The sequence below is a fragment of the Alligator mississippiensis genome, chromosome 8 (genome assembly GCF_030867095.1).
Source record: "Alligator mississippiensis isolate rAllMis1 chromosome 8, rAllMis1, whole genome shotgun sequence".
Taxonomy (NCBI): Eukaryota; Metazoa; Chordata; order Crocodylia; family Alligatoridae; genus Alligator; species Alligator mississippiensis.
The window spans coordinates 22,121,147-22,135,990 of record NC_081831.1 but is presented as its reverse complement, the minus strand read 5'-3'; the positions used below and the strand labels follow the sequence as shown (position 1 = coordinate 22,135,990).

The 14,844-nt window shown below is 61.1% G+C and overlaps 3 protein-coding genes across 3 annotated transcripts; all 3 read right to left on the bottom strand.

Annotated features, from left to right (window-relative positions):
* Window positions 1-274: 274 nt before the first annotated feature.
* LOC106738385 (venom factor) lies at window positions 275-6,263 on the bottom strand. Its single transcript, XM_059732988.1, has 17 exons — window positions 6,082-6,263; window positions 5,920-5,995; window positions 5,673-5,835; window positions 5,073-5,168; window positions 4,808-4,898; window positions 3,847-4,394; window positions 3,704-3,763; window positions 3,391-3,481; window positions 3,249-3,300; window positions 2,901-2,988; window positions 2,520-2,606; window positions 2,131-2,218; window positions 1,731-1,820; window positions 1,553-1,636; window positions 1,286-1,369; window positions 855-990; window positions 275-519 (listed from the first exon to the last, which is right to left on the bottom strand). The coding sequence occupies exons 1-14, from the start codon at window positions 6,143-6,145 to the stop codon at window positions 1,629-1,631; spliced, it is 1,602 nt and encodes a 533-aa protein (XP_059588971.1). The 5' UTR covers window positions 6,146-6,263; the 3' UTR covers window positions 275-519; window positions 855-990; window positions 1,286-1,369; window positions 1,553-1,628.
* On the bottom strand, window positions 6,205-11,967 carry LOC102569827 (A.superbus venom factor 1-like). The gene is made up of 17 exons (XM_059732987.1): window positions 11,857-11,967; window positions 11,616-11,733; window positions 11,322-11,328; window positions 10,949-11,108; window positions 10,563-10,703; window positions 10,193-10,393; window positions 9,617-9,811; window positions 9,385-9,549; window positions 9,166-9,295; window positions 8,868-8,936; window positions 8,445-8,639; window positions 8,180-8,315; window positions 7,900-8,039; window positions 7,619-7,758; window positions 7,312-7,524; window positions 7,171-7,218; window positions 6,205-6,291 (listed from the first exon to the last, which is right to left on the bottom strand). The coding sequence occupies exons 1-17, from the start codon at window positions 11,965-11,967 to the stop codon at window positions 6,265-6,267; spliced, it is 2,196 nt and encodes a 731-aa protein (XP_059588970.1). The 3' UTR covers window positions 6,205-6,264.
* LOC106739352 (complement C3) lies at window positions 11,620-14,812 on the bottom strand. Its single transcript, XM_014601208.3, has 8 exons — window positions 13,984-14,812; window positions 13,500-13,704; window positions 13,023-13,185; window positions 12,873-12,943; window positions 12,633-12,721; window positions 12,394-12,476; window positions 11,857-12,298; window positions 11,620-11,733 (listed from the first exon to the last, which is right to left on the bottom strand). The coding sequence occupies exons 1-7, from the start codon at window positions 14,061-14,063 to the stop codon at window positions 12,195-12,197; spliced, it is 795 nt and encodes a 264-aa protein (XP_014456694.1). The 5' UTR covers window positions 14,064-14,812; the 3' UTR covers window positions 11,620-11,733; window positions 11,857-12,194.
* Window positions 14,813-14,844: the final 32 nt, after the last annotated feature.

The window sequence follows — 14,844 nt, the reverse complement described above, 5'->3', positions numbered from 1 at the left end:
CGTGGTGTCTAGCGCCTGCCGGGGCCGGAGCGGGCTCGGCGGGTGCTGCGGGAGATCACGCTGGCCCCGCGGCTCCACCCCTGCCGCCGCCAGTGCACGCCCGACGGGTGGGGCTGGCGCAGGGTGTGGGGCTCTGTTGCCCCCTTGTTGCTGGGGGTAAGGTCCAGAGCTGGGCCTGGGCCCCTCGTGCGTTCTCCCGCAACCGGGCGGCCTCGGGGTCTGCCCTGGCCTGGCACTGCCTTCTCTGGAGCAGGAGACACGACACAGCACAGCGTGGCACAGCAAGGCTTTATTGGGCATCTTGGGGCAGGCGGGGCGCGTCTGGGGTCCCCACCCCTGAGGCTCAGCAGCCTCGTGGGGTGTGCGGGGACAGGGGTCCAGCCACCCTAGGTGCTGCAGCCCACAGTTTTCATGTGGTTGGAGAAGTCATCCAAGGCTCCTGCCAGCGCCTGGTGTCCAACCTCCCCCTGCTGCGGCCAGGCCAGGATGTAGCTTTTCTTGCCCAGGACATAAGTGAAGCTGTAGCAGAGGGAGGTAGAAGAGGCTCAGCTGTGCTCTGCGTGTGGCTGGAGACTTGACCCCCCTCCCCTGCCCTGGTGATGAACGGGCCACTCATGCATTTGTACCAAGCATGTGCAAGCCTGGCATGTGCTGGGACAGGGACCTCCTGGCATTACAAGGCTGGAGCTCCTTCTCAAGTTTTTGGGGCCTGGGGCCAAGTATGGGGGTGGCCCCTGCCCTGTTCTAGCTTGGATGCTGGTGCTTGTAGGAGTGAGAGGGGCACAGGCTCCCTATGCAGCTCATATTCCCTCCCTGCCTCCAGCTCCCCCCACCCAAGGGGCTCCAAGATGAACCTGTCCTGTGTGAGCCACAGGTCTGAGTCCGATGTCATGACCAGGTACTGCTCCCCATCCTGTAGGCCCAGCAGCTCCTCACAGGCCGCGTGCAAGACAAAGCGCCGGGGCTGGCCACTCGCGTCCATGTCCGTGCCTGGGAGAGGAACCCCCGTGCCCACCACATGATGCAGGTTGGTACAGGAACTGGCACAACCAAGCGTGAAGCGTGTGGAGGCAAAGGGCTGCTCCCCATTGAGGGGCCTGGCTCAACCCTCTCCCCACAAAGCCCTGCTGCCTGCCTGGGGAGTGCCTCTCCTTGCCCCCTGTGGCACAGCACCCCTGGTGCTTCTCCAGGACATTGCAGACAGCCCTGCCTGCCAGGGAAGGGTGCACCCTGCTCTGCCCCCTACCCCCTGGGACTCTAGCAGCCCTGTCGGCCCCGCACACACCCATCTTGATGACATCTAGCACCCTCATGGTGTAGTACACGTAGCTGTCCTTGGCTGTGTGCTGCTCCAGCTGCACCTTGTAGGCTGTGGGCAGGCATGTGGGGAGTTGGTATCACAGCTTGCCCCCCACCCCTGCTCCAGGCCCCTGCAGCTCCCCCCTAGCAAGGAACATATGCAGCACAAGACCTTGCAGAGGCTGTCATCCCCACCACTCCCCACAGTATAGCTGTTGCCCCTACCCTCCCCCCACCCAAGCCCAAGACACACCATTGTCAACCCTGGCGTAGCAGGCTGCCTCCATGAGGTCCTGTTGGCTGACTCCACTGCTAGAATGCAGCTGTGGTCAGTTCTCTAGGGATGGAAAAAAGGGGGAACGGGTCAGCATAGAAGGGCTGAGCCACTGCAACGCATGGGGGCCCATCTCGGGGCACTGGGCAAGCATTACCTTCAGCACACTTGCAGACCTCCTTCTGGCAGATCTTCTTCAGCTGCCCACTCTGTGCTGGCAGGTTGTAGAAGCGGCTGCAGCGCCGTGCTGAGGAGCACGAGGAAGGCAATGGCAAGGGCACTCCTTGCCTCTGCCCCTGCCCTGCAGCACCTGGTCCTGGGGTCTCTGTTCCCTGTCCCCCCTGCAGCCACAGTGACACCTGGGCTGCATGTCCTGGGGCACTCAGTCCAGACCAGGTGGATTCTCACAGGTCTGGCTGAGTTTAGGAACTGGGGCAATACTGAATGCAGGTGCCTGGAGAAGGGCTGTTAGCTGGCCTGGGGGATGGTAGCCAGACCCCATTAGTGCCCCCAGCCCCTCCCACACCCCGGGTGCTCACAGGGTTCATAGTACTCACAGGCGGTGACAGCAGCCGGCTGCAGCAGCCCCACCTCCACATGCTGGTGGATGCGGAACCAGATTTCAACCTCTTCTTCACTGGACATCTGTAGAGAGATGGACAGATATGCAGGGAGTCCAGCTCTGCCTCCATCGTTGAGCTCTGCTCCATGCCCCTGCTGCCTCTCTGGTTGCTTAAGATGTCACATGGCAGCAGGTCACAGGGCAGAGCCCCCCTCCTGTCCTGGCCTGTGCTGAGCAGAGCAGCAGGCAAGGGGGCCATGCTGGAGTGTGGTTGGAGCAGCACCCCAGGGCCCCTATTCACAATGGCTGGGAGGGGAGACACTAGGGTGCCTGGGGCTGGCTCAGGGGTGCTGCCAGTAGAGGGGGGGTGGGGTGACACCTCACCTCACTGAAGTAGAGGATGACGGAGCTGTTGCTGAGCGTAGACTTGGTCTCATAGAGGAAGATGTATTGCTCCACCACATTGGTAAGCTATGGGTAGCAGCAGTCACAGAACCGGCCATGGTGCAGGGCAGCTCCCAGAACTGGGCCAAGGCCCGAGAGCATCAGAGACCCCTCCCTCCCCCGCTGGGAGCTCCAGGTAAGTTAGACCCCACAACAAAAAACAAAGCCTGTCACTGTCAAAGCCAGTCACTGTCTGGCAGGGACCTCTCAGCTTGAGGCCAGTGCAGCAGGGGGTAAAGGTCACTAGCAGAGAGTGTCCTGCCAGCCCCACTTCCACCCACCCCCACCTGCCCTTCCTAGATGGCCTTAGCCCTCAGGTACCTTTTTGAGGTCGTCCAGGTCGGGGTAGAAGCCAGTGAGCATGGAGATGTCCACGATGGTCATTGTGGCATTTCGCCCCCCCTGCGCCCTGGGAATAGGCTGTCTCAGCTAATGGGCAGGGTCTTGGGCTGGGGAGGCCTCTCCACTCTGTGCCCCCTACAGAAGGCGGGGCAGGGGGCCCTCTGGCAGGGACACCAGGGCAGGGGGCAGGGGTTTCCACCAAGACAGGTGCTGGGACATCTGCAACATCTCTGGGCGGTGAATACAGCCCCCTACCCCCAACCCCTCCACCAACTGGGCATGGTGTCCAGGCCTCAGAGGCTGGTGGGGGGAGGATGGGGGTGTTACCTGGCACGGATCCTGAGCCAGAAGGTGTCTATAAAGTTCCGCTTCTTCTTGTCTGTAAACCCCTGGGGTCAGTGTGGCTGCAGGAGGCAAAGGCATGGTGCCCGGTGGGGGGGACTGAGGGGCACATGGGTCCTGGCCATACCTTTGGGGGTGTCCTGAACAGCCACGTCCAGGTGGAAGGCCTGGCAGGTGCCTTCCCTCTCCGTGGGAAGTGTGTAGTAAACCGTCAGCATCTGGAGGAGGCCGTGGTATGTGTCCAAGAGCTACCCCCTGGTCCCACACCAGGTAGGACCCAGCAGTCCTGGATCACCCCTGCCCTAGAGCACGAGGTCCTTCCAGAGCTAGGTGAGAACCCCTGTGTCCTGGCTGCCTGCTCTAGGCTGGGAATAGCTTCATCATCCTGCCCTGGGCCTCCCCCCTCCCCTGCTAGGAGCCCCCAGCCACTCTGCACTCACCGTCACCGTGCCAATGCCCATCCCATTGGCGCTGATTTCCAGGGTGTTCTGGGCCAAGAACTGCAAGGGAGGGGCTGGTGATGAGTGGGGGGTGGGGGTCTGATCCAGCCCAGCATCACTGGGTGGGGAAGGGGGCCACTGACCTTCTTGGTGCTGGTGCGGCTCAGGTAGGCATTGGAGGCATCGATGGCCCAGTGCTCGGTCACATGCTGCTTGGGAGCACTCACCTGCACCCTCAGCTCCATAGCGGGCTGGGGGGGTAGTGCCAGCTGGTACCCAGCCAGTGCCTGCATCCCCACTACTGTGGTCTGAGGGGCGGGAGAGACCATCGCTGCAGCGTCTGGGCCCTGCTGCCCTTTGCTGGCCTGACTAGGGCCTGGTCCATCCTGCCCCAGCCCTGTTGCCCCCAGCAGGGCCTTGGTGTGGCAGGGGGGGCTCCAGGCACCCAGGAGCAACTGAGATCCAGCCAGCACACTGTGAGTGTCCCTGAGCAGCCCTGGGGGGCAGAGGGCTCTCACCTGGGTGCTCTCATATCCACCACCATAGGCGCGGGCCTGAACCAGCCAGCGGGCAATGCCGTGGGCCTCCTCCAGCTGCCCCAGCTTCACCTTCTGCAGGAGGGCATAGGCAGTGGCCTCCACAGTTGTCAGGGAGTCAGAGTCCTGCTCATTTGTGGGCCAGTGTGTCCAGTCTGACGGCCAGAGGCAGTCACACTTGGCCCATGGGCAGTCACACTCATGCCTATCTCTGACGTGTATGCATGGACCTGCGTGTGCCATCACACACGTGGCCCCTTGTGCATGTTCACACCCCCCGCATGATTATACCTGGTCGTGTTCCCATGCATGCCAGCGCCTGCCTCTGGCATGCCTGCACACTTGCTTGTTTGCAGGTACAGCCCCTTGCATACACTGATGCCAGCGCAGGCGCACCCGTCCTCTTGTGCATGCAGTTACACACACACCTGCTCCCGTGCCCTCCCGTGCATTTGTGCACACTCTTGTGCACTTGCATACACTGTCCCTTGCACATGCATGTGCAGCACATGCACTCACTGCGGGAAGCAAATAAGTCCAGGACATCATTGGCCTTGGAGCTGTTTACCAAGGTCAGGGCGTAGGAGCTGATGGCAACGCTGTAGGCCTGGGTCAGGCTGCCCAGGTGCTTTTCCAGGAAGCACTGGGCTCGCTGCAGGCTGGAGGACAAACCCTTGAGTGGGGCAGAGGGGCAGCATTGGGGGAGAGAGTGCAGCCGCCACAGGCATCCTGAGGAGCCAGATACCTGCCCCCCAGCACCCCAGGCAGACGCTTGCTGGGAGCTGGCCCAGCCCCACAGCACAGAGCAGGGGATCCTGCAGGTGCTCACATACATGCACATGCCCAGCACACATCAGCTCAGCCTCCTTGAGTGCGATGAGGATAAAGGCAGTGAGGGAAGTTTGCTGCTCAGAGCCCAAGTATCCGCCCTGCCAAGGAAGAGAAGGGTGGGATGCTGGAGCCAGCAGCCGAGACCTGAGGGGGACCCCACCCAGGCACCACCCACTGCTGGTAGGAGCGGAGATGGTCAGGGATCAGGTCTCTGCTGGGGGCTGGGTGGTGTGGATGGCCCCCCCAGCCATGGATAGGAGGTGTAAGCCCAGAGGAGGGTTGTTAACTCTGTAACCTAATGAAGGCAGCAAGTGCTGTGTTATGGTTTGGCATAGCCAAGAGAGTGTAATGGGACTACATTAGTTTAACTGTCAAAGTATATTTTGATCTGTCATGTGAACCACAGTGGTTGCTTGACAGGTTGTTAGAGGTAGTTATATATTTTTATAGAGAGAGAGAGAGAAAATATATATTTTTGCAAACAAACAAAAATTTTGTCAGCTGTGGCCTCCTTCCTGCATGGTCTCCTGCTCTCCTGGTGGGGGAGGGGGTCATTTCCCACCCACTGCTAGCCGTGTCCCCATCCAGTGGGAGCTGGATACCTGCATCGCTGGGGTGTAGATGGGGGCGTTCTCAAAGAAGTGGCCTTCAGAGCCCTGCTTCTTGCGGATGAGCCAGGCAGCGCTGGAGCACAGGGCCTGGAGGTCTATGGTGTTCACCAGCAGGTGGGCCATGGTGAACACCTTGAGGATGTAGGCAGTGAGCCTGCCAGGATGGAGAGTAGTGTGAGGAGTAGGGCAGCACTGTCTGCCCCAGCTGACCTGGGGCTGGGGCTGCTATTGTGCCTACCAGGTGCTGCCAGTGCTGCCTCTGTAGGGGAAGTAGGAGCCATCCGACTCGCGGTACTGCATTTGCCTGGCATAGCCTGTGGGAGCCCAAGGAAGCCCTGGTCAAGGGCCAGCTGGGGGCACAGGAGCAGGGCCATCCCCCACCACCATCATCACTGCACACCATGTAGGATGTGCTGGATGGTGCAGTCCCGGTGATCCACCCCGATACGGTGCCACTGCCTCATGGCATCCAGGTAGTGGGTGAGGAGGATGTTGGGCGTCACTCTGAAGATGTTCTGCTCCACACAGCCGTTGGGCAGCACCACCAGCTGCTGCAGCACATCACCCCCCAGCTCCAGCCCCCCTACCAGCGTCTCCCCAAGGAGGTTGCCTGTGGGGAGAAGCAGACAGCACTGGGCATGGCCCCCATACCCCTGCCCCAGCCCCTTCCCCTTCCCCTGTCTCAAGCTGGCCATGGGTGGGTCTCTCTGCACCAGCCGCTGTTGCTTGTGTTGGCATTGAGCCCGCTGGGTCAGCACTAGCCAGGTCCAGCCACACTTGGGAGGACAGAGTCCAGGCTCAGGCACACGTGGGGACTCATGTAAGAGGCCCCGAGGGTGGGGGATAAGAGCAGCACCAGCATGAGAGCCTGGGGGGGTGTTTGCCTGGTGAGTGTGTGCACGTGAATGTGTGCAAACAGGCCCACATGTGCACTGAGCTGCAGTGTTTGTGTGTGTGTGCAAGGATATGCATGCAGGGGGACTGGCCTGGTGGCCACATGCTATCCGATGTGTCCACCTGGAGCTGAGCCTGCAGCAACTATTCCTCCACCGTCTGCACACACCTTGCACACTGAGGAAGACCTCAGCCTCTGTGTCGGGCACCAAGTTGTCTAAGTGGCGGCCTTGGATGAGCTCCACCTGGGGTTTCCCTGCCAAGAGATGCTGGTTGCTACCTCCAGGGGGGCAGGGAGACTCCCACTGCTGGCTTCCCTACCCCACTTCCCCCAGAGACCTCCGCTGCTGGCTTCCCCTGGTACGCTCCCAGGGGGGCCCTACTGGGAGCCAGGCACCTGCTGCCCAGGCCAGGGACCAGCTACAAAGGGCTCCAAGGCCAGGCTGAGCTGAGGGGGAGGGGGTTTTCCTGGGGCTGGTCGTAGACTATGGGGCCTGCAAGAGCTCCTGGTTGCCCAGGGTGTGGCAAGGCAGGGCCTGGCACCCTTAGATGGACAGACAGAGCGAGCAGATCGATGGATGGGGTGAGCACCAACCTCTCGGGTCCAGGATGATGCTGCGCTGGAGTCGCTGCTGTTCTCCCCCTGGTTGCAGGTTGGAAGACAGGAGCAGAAGGCAGAGATCAGGACCCAGGGGCAGAATTTGAGGGGGCTGGGGCAGGGGATGGGGACAGGCACCTGCACAGTGAAGATCTTCCTCACAGAGTCGTACAGGCCATGGGTCAACACGGATGCCCGCACCTCGACCATGACACTGCCCAGTGCCAGTGGTACCACCACAAAGTGCACAACTTGGACAGCACCTTGCGGCACCCACACTAGCTGTCGGGCTGACTTCTCGGGTTGTGCCGCACTGCACAGCCCCTCCTGGAATGGGAACTCCACGCGTACCTGCAGGGCCCAGGCCAGCCATGTCAGCCAGGCCGCAAGGTAGCCAGGCTGGTGTCCTCCACCAAGCTCTGTGCCCTCCTGGCCATGAGCTCACCCGCACTTTCTCAGACAGGTAGTTGTAGAGTACAGCCCGCAGCTCCAACTGTTCATTGCGGATGGCAGCTGGAGGTAGCCGCAGGTCCACGAAGAACGGCAACTTCACCAGCACCGTGTAGGGTGCTGAGACGTAAATCCCTGCCGGGATGAGCAGCAGAGCAGGGACCACAAGCACCAGGATGCATGAGTGCCTGCTTTACAGTGCCCCCCACCCCAGCCCTGCCAGTGCCCCTCACTCCAACCCTGAAGCTCCCTGCCCACCCCCCAACCTCCCCTCACCAGCCCTGCTGGTGTCTCTCACTCCTGAGCTGCAGCCCCTGAAGGTCCCAGTATCTCTGTCTTTCCTCATGCTGACAGCCAGGATGTGCCAGGTGGTGATGGAGTGAGGCAATTTGGTTTTGATCTGGTGCTTCACAATGCTGATGGGGCAGGGGGGGTCATAAGCCAAGTCCATCCAGGCCCTGCGTGGGGCTGCGCCAGGGGCTGGTCTCAAAGCCCCCCCACCCTGCCAAATCCAGGCTTCCAGGGGTGCCCTCAGCCCTCCCCCCCCAGCTCTTACCCAGAGCTGTCAGTGGTGTTTGGCAGGACCTCCTGCACCCAGAGCCAGCTCTCGGGGAAGAAGCTGCACACCATCATATTCATCTCCTCAGAGCAATCTTCCTCCCAGCACTCCTCCTCGTCCTCGTAGTCAGCAGCTGGGGGTACAGCAGAGCTGGTGGCAGAGGCCCTGCCCTGCTCCCTGGCTGGCACAGCTCCCTACTCCCTGCTGACTGGGATCCCTACAAGCCCTGCCCGCCGCCCCCCACGCCAAGTGTGCCCGTTACATTTCCCAAGCAACAGCTGGGCCCTCTCCTCCTGGCTCAGGTCCTGGCTGAGGCGGCAGCAGTCAAGGAAGGCAGCGCGGCAAGAAGGGCCTTGGTGCACACGGTGCACACGCTTCTCACATGTGTGTCCCATGGGGCTCTCCTGCATCCCGGCCATGCAGCACTGCCGCTCCAGTGGCATCTCATACCCCTCCACTGCAGGGGGGCAGCAGTGTCAGGTCGAGGCACCCAGGCATGTGGGTGCCAGCCCCCGCCCATGTTCCAGAAGGGGCATGGGGAGCACCTGGGCCAGGCCAGGGCTGTCCTAGTCAAGCGCCAGCATGGGCTGGAGCATGAGCCAACCTCCAGCACTGAATGGTCCCTGCCCCCAGCTGACCCCAGGTCCCAGGGTGGGGCTTTGCAGCCTCTGCGCCTACTCCCCACCTTTGGTCTTCCTTTCTAGCTTCTTCAAGGATCGGTGACGGCGATGGCTCTGCTGGGGACACAGCAGCTCTGCCAGGGGAGAGGCAGTGGTGAGGGGATAGGGGGACACAGCCGCTGCCCCCTTCCCCATGGCCTCGCTGGGACCCCAAGCTTGAGCAGCAGGATCTGGACCCACTGCAGGTCAGACCAAGTTGAACCAGATTCCTGGGTTCCATTGGGGTCCCCTGGGGACAGGCTCAGCCCCCCCATCCCCATCTCAGCCAGTGCTACCCATGCATCCTGCCCCCACAGATGGTACCAGTCCTGGCCACAGTTCTGATGCCAATGTTGGTGACCATGTCCAGGCCAGCATCCGTGAACACCCCCACATGGTTCTGGCCACTGCCCGCACTGCAGGCGATGTCATATCGCTCCACCATGTCCCAGATCTGGGGATGTGGGACATGCATGGGCTTGGACATGGATGCATGCTGGGGAAAATACTCAGGTATCTGGGGAGGGGCAGGGGGGGACTCACCTTCTTCTGTGTCAGCTTGTTCTTCTTGCCCAGGGTCAACAGGGCCTGGTCCACAGCCACCAGCCCCACCAGGGCCCTGGCATCACCCGTCACCATCAGCCTCAGCTCACCATCCGGGCGGAATGAGCGCAGCATATCCATCAGGTCTGTGGGGCCCACGCGGAGCTGGAGGGAGTGCAGGGTGAAACCGAGCCCCCTGGTGCCCCCCCAAGGCCTCCCCCACAGTACTCACAGTGCCCATGCAGCTGTCCTTGATCCCCAGCCACATAGCGTCGGCCACAATCTCTCCACTTGCCAGGTAATAGAAGGCCACGACACGGAAGGATGGCAGCATCGATGGCTCCACCTGCAGCCCCCACCCCGTGACAGTGCTGCCCTGGCTGCACGGCTGCACCCAGGCACCCACAATCTGCCCCTTGCTCAGCACCTGGGGGAGGTGGAAGAGAGGGGAGGGTGGAAGGGCAGAGAGTTAACAGATCTGCCTGTTGAGGGAGGAAGCGATAGATAGATAGATAGATAGATAGATAGATAGATAGATAGATAGATAGATAGATAGATAGATGAAGGGAGTACATGGAGATGGGTAGGTAGATGGGAGGGGAATGGCAGGGTAGATGGATACCAAGGATCTAAGGGAGGGACAAGTGGAGGGATTGAAGGAGGGGGCCTAAGGTCATGGACGGAGGGGCAGACACACGGGGCCTGCACAGTGGGGACTGGCAGGCAGGAAGTAGGCATGGGGAGGCTGCTTGCCCAGTCGGGGGGACAGACAATGAGGGGGCACCCCCGCCCTGGCCCACAGCCTCACCAGGATGGTGAACTGCTTGATATTGTTGTTTGGTTGCCCGATCTGGAGCAAGAGCTGCAGGGTAGAGCCAACACTGGGAGGCTGCAAGTCTGCCTGGATGTGCAACAGGTTCCCCGAGCCACTCTGGGTCTGGTAGGCATGTGCCGTCATGGTAACCCGGGCCTGCTGGTCTGGAATGAGCCCCGCCTCACATGTCTGCACCTGTGGCAAGGAGCAGAGCAAATTCCTGGGTGCCAGCAGGGGAGAGCCCAGTGTTTGGGGGGGGGGGCAGGGGCTGCGGGTCAGGAGTGAGGGGCACTGGCAGGGCTCTGTGTGGGGGGGGGGCTGCCCCTAGACCCAGCAACCACCCCACCCCCTTACCCCCCAGTACCTCTATCTCCAGGACTTTCTGGCCAGCAGCTGTGTTGAGGTTCAGGAAGGCCAGCCCTTCCTCTGTTGTCCTGCTCTGCTGGGCCCCACTGCAGATGCACACGCCCACAGCTGGCGACTCATCCACATTGGTGACATAAACCTGGGGAGGGTGGAGGTGACCCCAAGCTCCTGCTAACAGGCTGCAGCCCCCACACTCTGAGCCAAGCCTGCTGGGCCTCTCCCCTGCACCCAGCACCCACCCAGCTTCTGTCTCTCCCCACTGGAGATGTCCCCGTGAAGCTAGGAGCAGCCGCACACTGCTCCTTGTCCACAGGCATGAGGCCTGGTGCTCCCACAGGCTGGAAACCCTAGCTCTGGGTAGCCAGGGCCAAGCCAAGCATGTACCCTGATGCTGAAGGGCATCCCTGGCTTGAAGAACCCTGGCATGCGGAAGAACTGGATGCGGTAGGGCGTGCGTGCAATCCTGACGCCTGACTTCTCAGCCAGCGCCGTGTCCCCACCTGCAGAGGTGGAAGCACTATCAGTGCACATCAGTGCCTGCCGCCTGAGGGGAAAGGGGGCTCAGGTGGAATGGATATGGCCCTGGCGTGGTTTGTGCTAGGGGGTAGATGGATGAATGGGTGGATGAGTGAGTAGATGGAGAGGTGGGTAGATTGATGGATACGTGGGTAGGTGGGAGGATGGATGTCTGGGTGGGTAGATGGATAGATAAGTGGGTGGGTGCATAAGAGGGGAGAACAGCAGGGTAGATGGATACCGAGCATCTAGGGAGAGGGACAAGTGGAAGGATTGAGGGAGGGGGTATAAACCATGGAGAGAAAGACAGATGGATGGGGCCTGCACAGTGGGGATAGGCAGGCAAGAAGTGGGCACGGATGGGGGAGTAGGGGAGTGCTGCTTGCCCTGACAGGGGGATAGACAGACAGACACAGTGAGGAGGCTATCCTGGGCTCAGTGTTCAGGCCTCCTGCTCCCTGGAAGATCCCCATCAGGAACCAGGAGGCCTGGAGGCTGCCACCCGCGGGATCTGTCCCTCTCTGTGGCTGCTTACCTGCAGAGAAAACAGTGACATTAATGAAAATGATGGCGTCGACAAGCTCCTCAGGGTTCTTGAAGGCATTGTGAAGCACGTCCAGCATCAGGGTTGCAGTCCCCATCCCCTGTGTGATCTGTGGGGAGAGGCACTGTGCTGGGCCCGGGCAGCACCTGCCACAGGGCCCAATCCCAGCCAGAGCCTGGTGGTGCCTGAGTACCCCCGCCCCCACCCTGCCCCTCCCCAGGTGAGGACTCACATCAACTCTCTGCAGTGATTCCTGCAGGAAGTTTCTTTGCGTCTCTGTGCGGATCCCAAAGATGGCCAGGGCATAGCCATCCACGGGCTCGTTGAACATGAACCAAGGCATAGAGAGGGTGATGGCATGAGGGCAACTGCTTCACCCCAGAGGCAGCTGCATTTCCAGGTGGGCAGAGCTAGGAACACTGCCCCACCTGCTGTCCATGATGCTCTCCAGGTATGTCCAAGGCACAGCGGGATCCCCTGGGGCTTGCAGGGGCTGGTATACTTGACCAGGCTGCTCCGCCAGGTTCTGTGCCCATGGGTGGGGACAGGCCAGGCTGGACTGAGTGCCACTCACCTGGCATTGATAGTGAAGGTCAGCACTTCCCTGTCTCTTTTCCCATCCAGGTAGAGGAACTTTCTGTCTGGGACCAGCTCCACATCAAAGGCTGGCAGCACTGTGGGGAGAGGCAGCGTCAGTGGCCAGAGCTGCCCAGGGAAGCTGTGTGGCTCGAGCACTTAGGACCAGTGTGGAGAGGGGCAGGCCACACACCATACTCCTTGACCTCAAACTCAGTGCTGTAGGGCTGCTGAGGTGATTGCTGGAACCAGGCCACGATCTTCCAGGTGCCAGTTCTGCAGGGGCAGAGAAGAGCAGGCGTGGAGCTGCTTCTGCCAAGGACAGAGGACAGACTCTGCCAAGCCCCTCTATCCCCCACCACCCCATGTAGCTCCCCCAGCTGCTGCCCCCTCCCCACCCATGTCAGAGGCCCTGGGGCTGGCAGCACCTACGTGCTCTGCTCAGGAATCCAGAAGGTGGCAGTGTAGAAGCCTTTCACCATTTGCCAGGAGTTGCTGGTCAGGGTGATGCCCTCGGGGTTCTGTGAGGAGGAGCTTGCTGAGGGGTGCCTTGGCTCCAGCACAGGCTGTGAGTAGGGAATCTGGCCTCTTGTGCCCTGAGGAATCCCTGTTGGGCTGAGCCTGCATGACTAGGCCATGCTGGCAGTATCAGTGGGATCACCAGCTCCATACCTGGATAGCAATCACACAGGTTGTCTCCAGTGGGTCCATCATATGGTTGACAGACAGGATCCGGTATCTCACTGTAAGGAAAGGCACAGAGGTGGGCAGAGTTGCTCCCCTGCCCACGCCTGCCCCCACTCCAGTGCCACCTGCCCATACCACTCTGCCCAGGGGTGTAGATGGCCTTGTCAGTCTGGAAGAAGAGATACCCAGTGTGTGGGGACACCAGGATGGTCTTCTCCAGGAGGAAGAGGCTGGACTGGGCCTGAACCACCACGTACTGCTTCTCCGCTGGGTCAGACGAGATGTAGTTGGCCGGGACCTGGAGCACAGCAGAGCTGGGAGGGTGGGGACAGAGCTGTGCTTTGTCCCCCAGGGGCAGGAGCAGGGGCAGGAAGCCGTGGGTCTGTCCCTGGCAGTGTTCCCTTCCCACCATATCATTCATCTGGGGGTCTGTGCCATGCAGCAAAGGCACAGCTGCAATGGCTGCCCCCACCCCCAACTGCCTCCTGCAGCGCAGCACCCCCTGGTGATATCTCAGGTCATGGCCTGCCCAGGAGAGCACCCCCTGCTGCCCCACTGGCCCCTTGACAATGTCCTAGCAGGGAGCAGGGGTGGTGGCCCAGCTATCCGCACCTGCACCATGGCCTTGGCTAGGAAGCTGCCAGTCAAGGAGAGCGTTGCGGCCGCCTCACTCAGCAGCTGCCTCCGTGCAGGGAAGTCAAAGATCCGGATGGTGAGAGCCACATCTTGCAGCAGGCCCCCATCTGGGTCCTGGGCTTGGACCACAACCATCTCGTGGCTGCCAGTGCGCAGCACATTGGGGGCTACCAGCAGGTACCTGCAGGGTGGGGGCACTCAGCCGGACACCTCATGCCTCAGTCTGGTACCCAGCTCTGCCCCTGGCTACTCTCAGGGCCTTGGGTGCATCCTTTTGCCTCCCCATGTCATGCAGGGCAGGTAAGTGCAGGGACAGGGCTGTCAATTGGCCCTATTACTCTGCCAGGCCCTTATTCCCCACCACTGCCAGGCTTGAGCTCACAGCTCTGGGACCAACAAGCTGCAGGTGCTGGTATATGCCCCCCACCCCAGCCCCCTCCATCCCCCTCCCTACACTCACAGGGGCCTGCCCTGGGCCAGCTGTGGCCCCAGCAGCAGCAGCAGCAGTAGGCCAAGGACGTGCAGTGCTCCGGTGCCCATGCTCCCAACTGCGAGACTGGTGGAGCAAACAGTGCTGCCCTTGTGTGGGGTTACCCTGGGTTAATGGTTAACCCGGGGGATGAGTGTGACTGCCCGGAAAGGCAGCAATCCCTAGTTCATGCCAGCCCCTTTGGGGTGGTGCCAGCAAGGGGTGGGGGGCTGCTCAAGGAGCCCCTGTCCTAGGCCCAGCTCTGTGCTATTCTAGACCTGTCCCGGGCTGTTCTACATTCCCTGCATATGAACACCATGGGACCACAGTCCAGCTGGAGGAGACCCAAGAATCGAGGCAGTGAGGGACAGCAATACCAGGCCCACTGCAGTGCAGAGATTGGCCCCCACTGAGCAGAGACTAGGCTGCAGCCAGAACCAGGCCTGCCCCCCTCACATTTGGGTTCAGCATTAGTGTTTGTGCCCCAGACCAAATGAGTCTTTACCCCTTTCTCCCAGCCCGTGTCTGCTAGCTCTCCAACCCTGGGTGATGGTGCCCCTTCCCCGCACATGCCCTGGGGCTTGACTCAGCCCTTTGCAAGGGGAAGATTCCTCAGTGGCATAGGGGGCATGTGTGCATGGAAGATGTGAGGGCACAGCAACAAGCATTGGCAGCGCTGGCCCTGGCTCTAGGTCTGTCTGGATGGTGTCAGCTGGGTCAAGTGGGTGAGATGTAGCCACTGCATGTGTTTGCAAACAGGCCAAAGTTCAGGTCAATAACATGCACGCATGCACTCACATACATGCCCACATGCATTTACATACATGCACGCTCCATACTCTGGAGGACCTA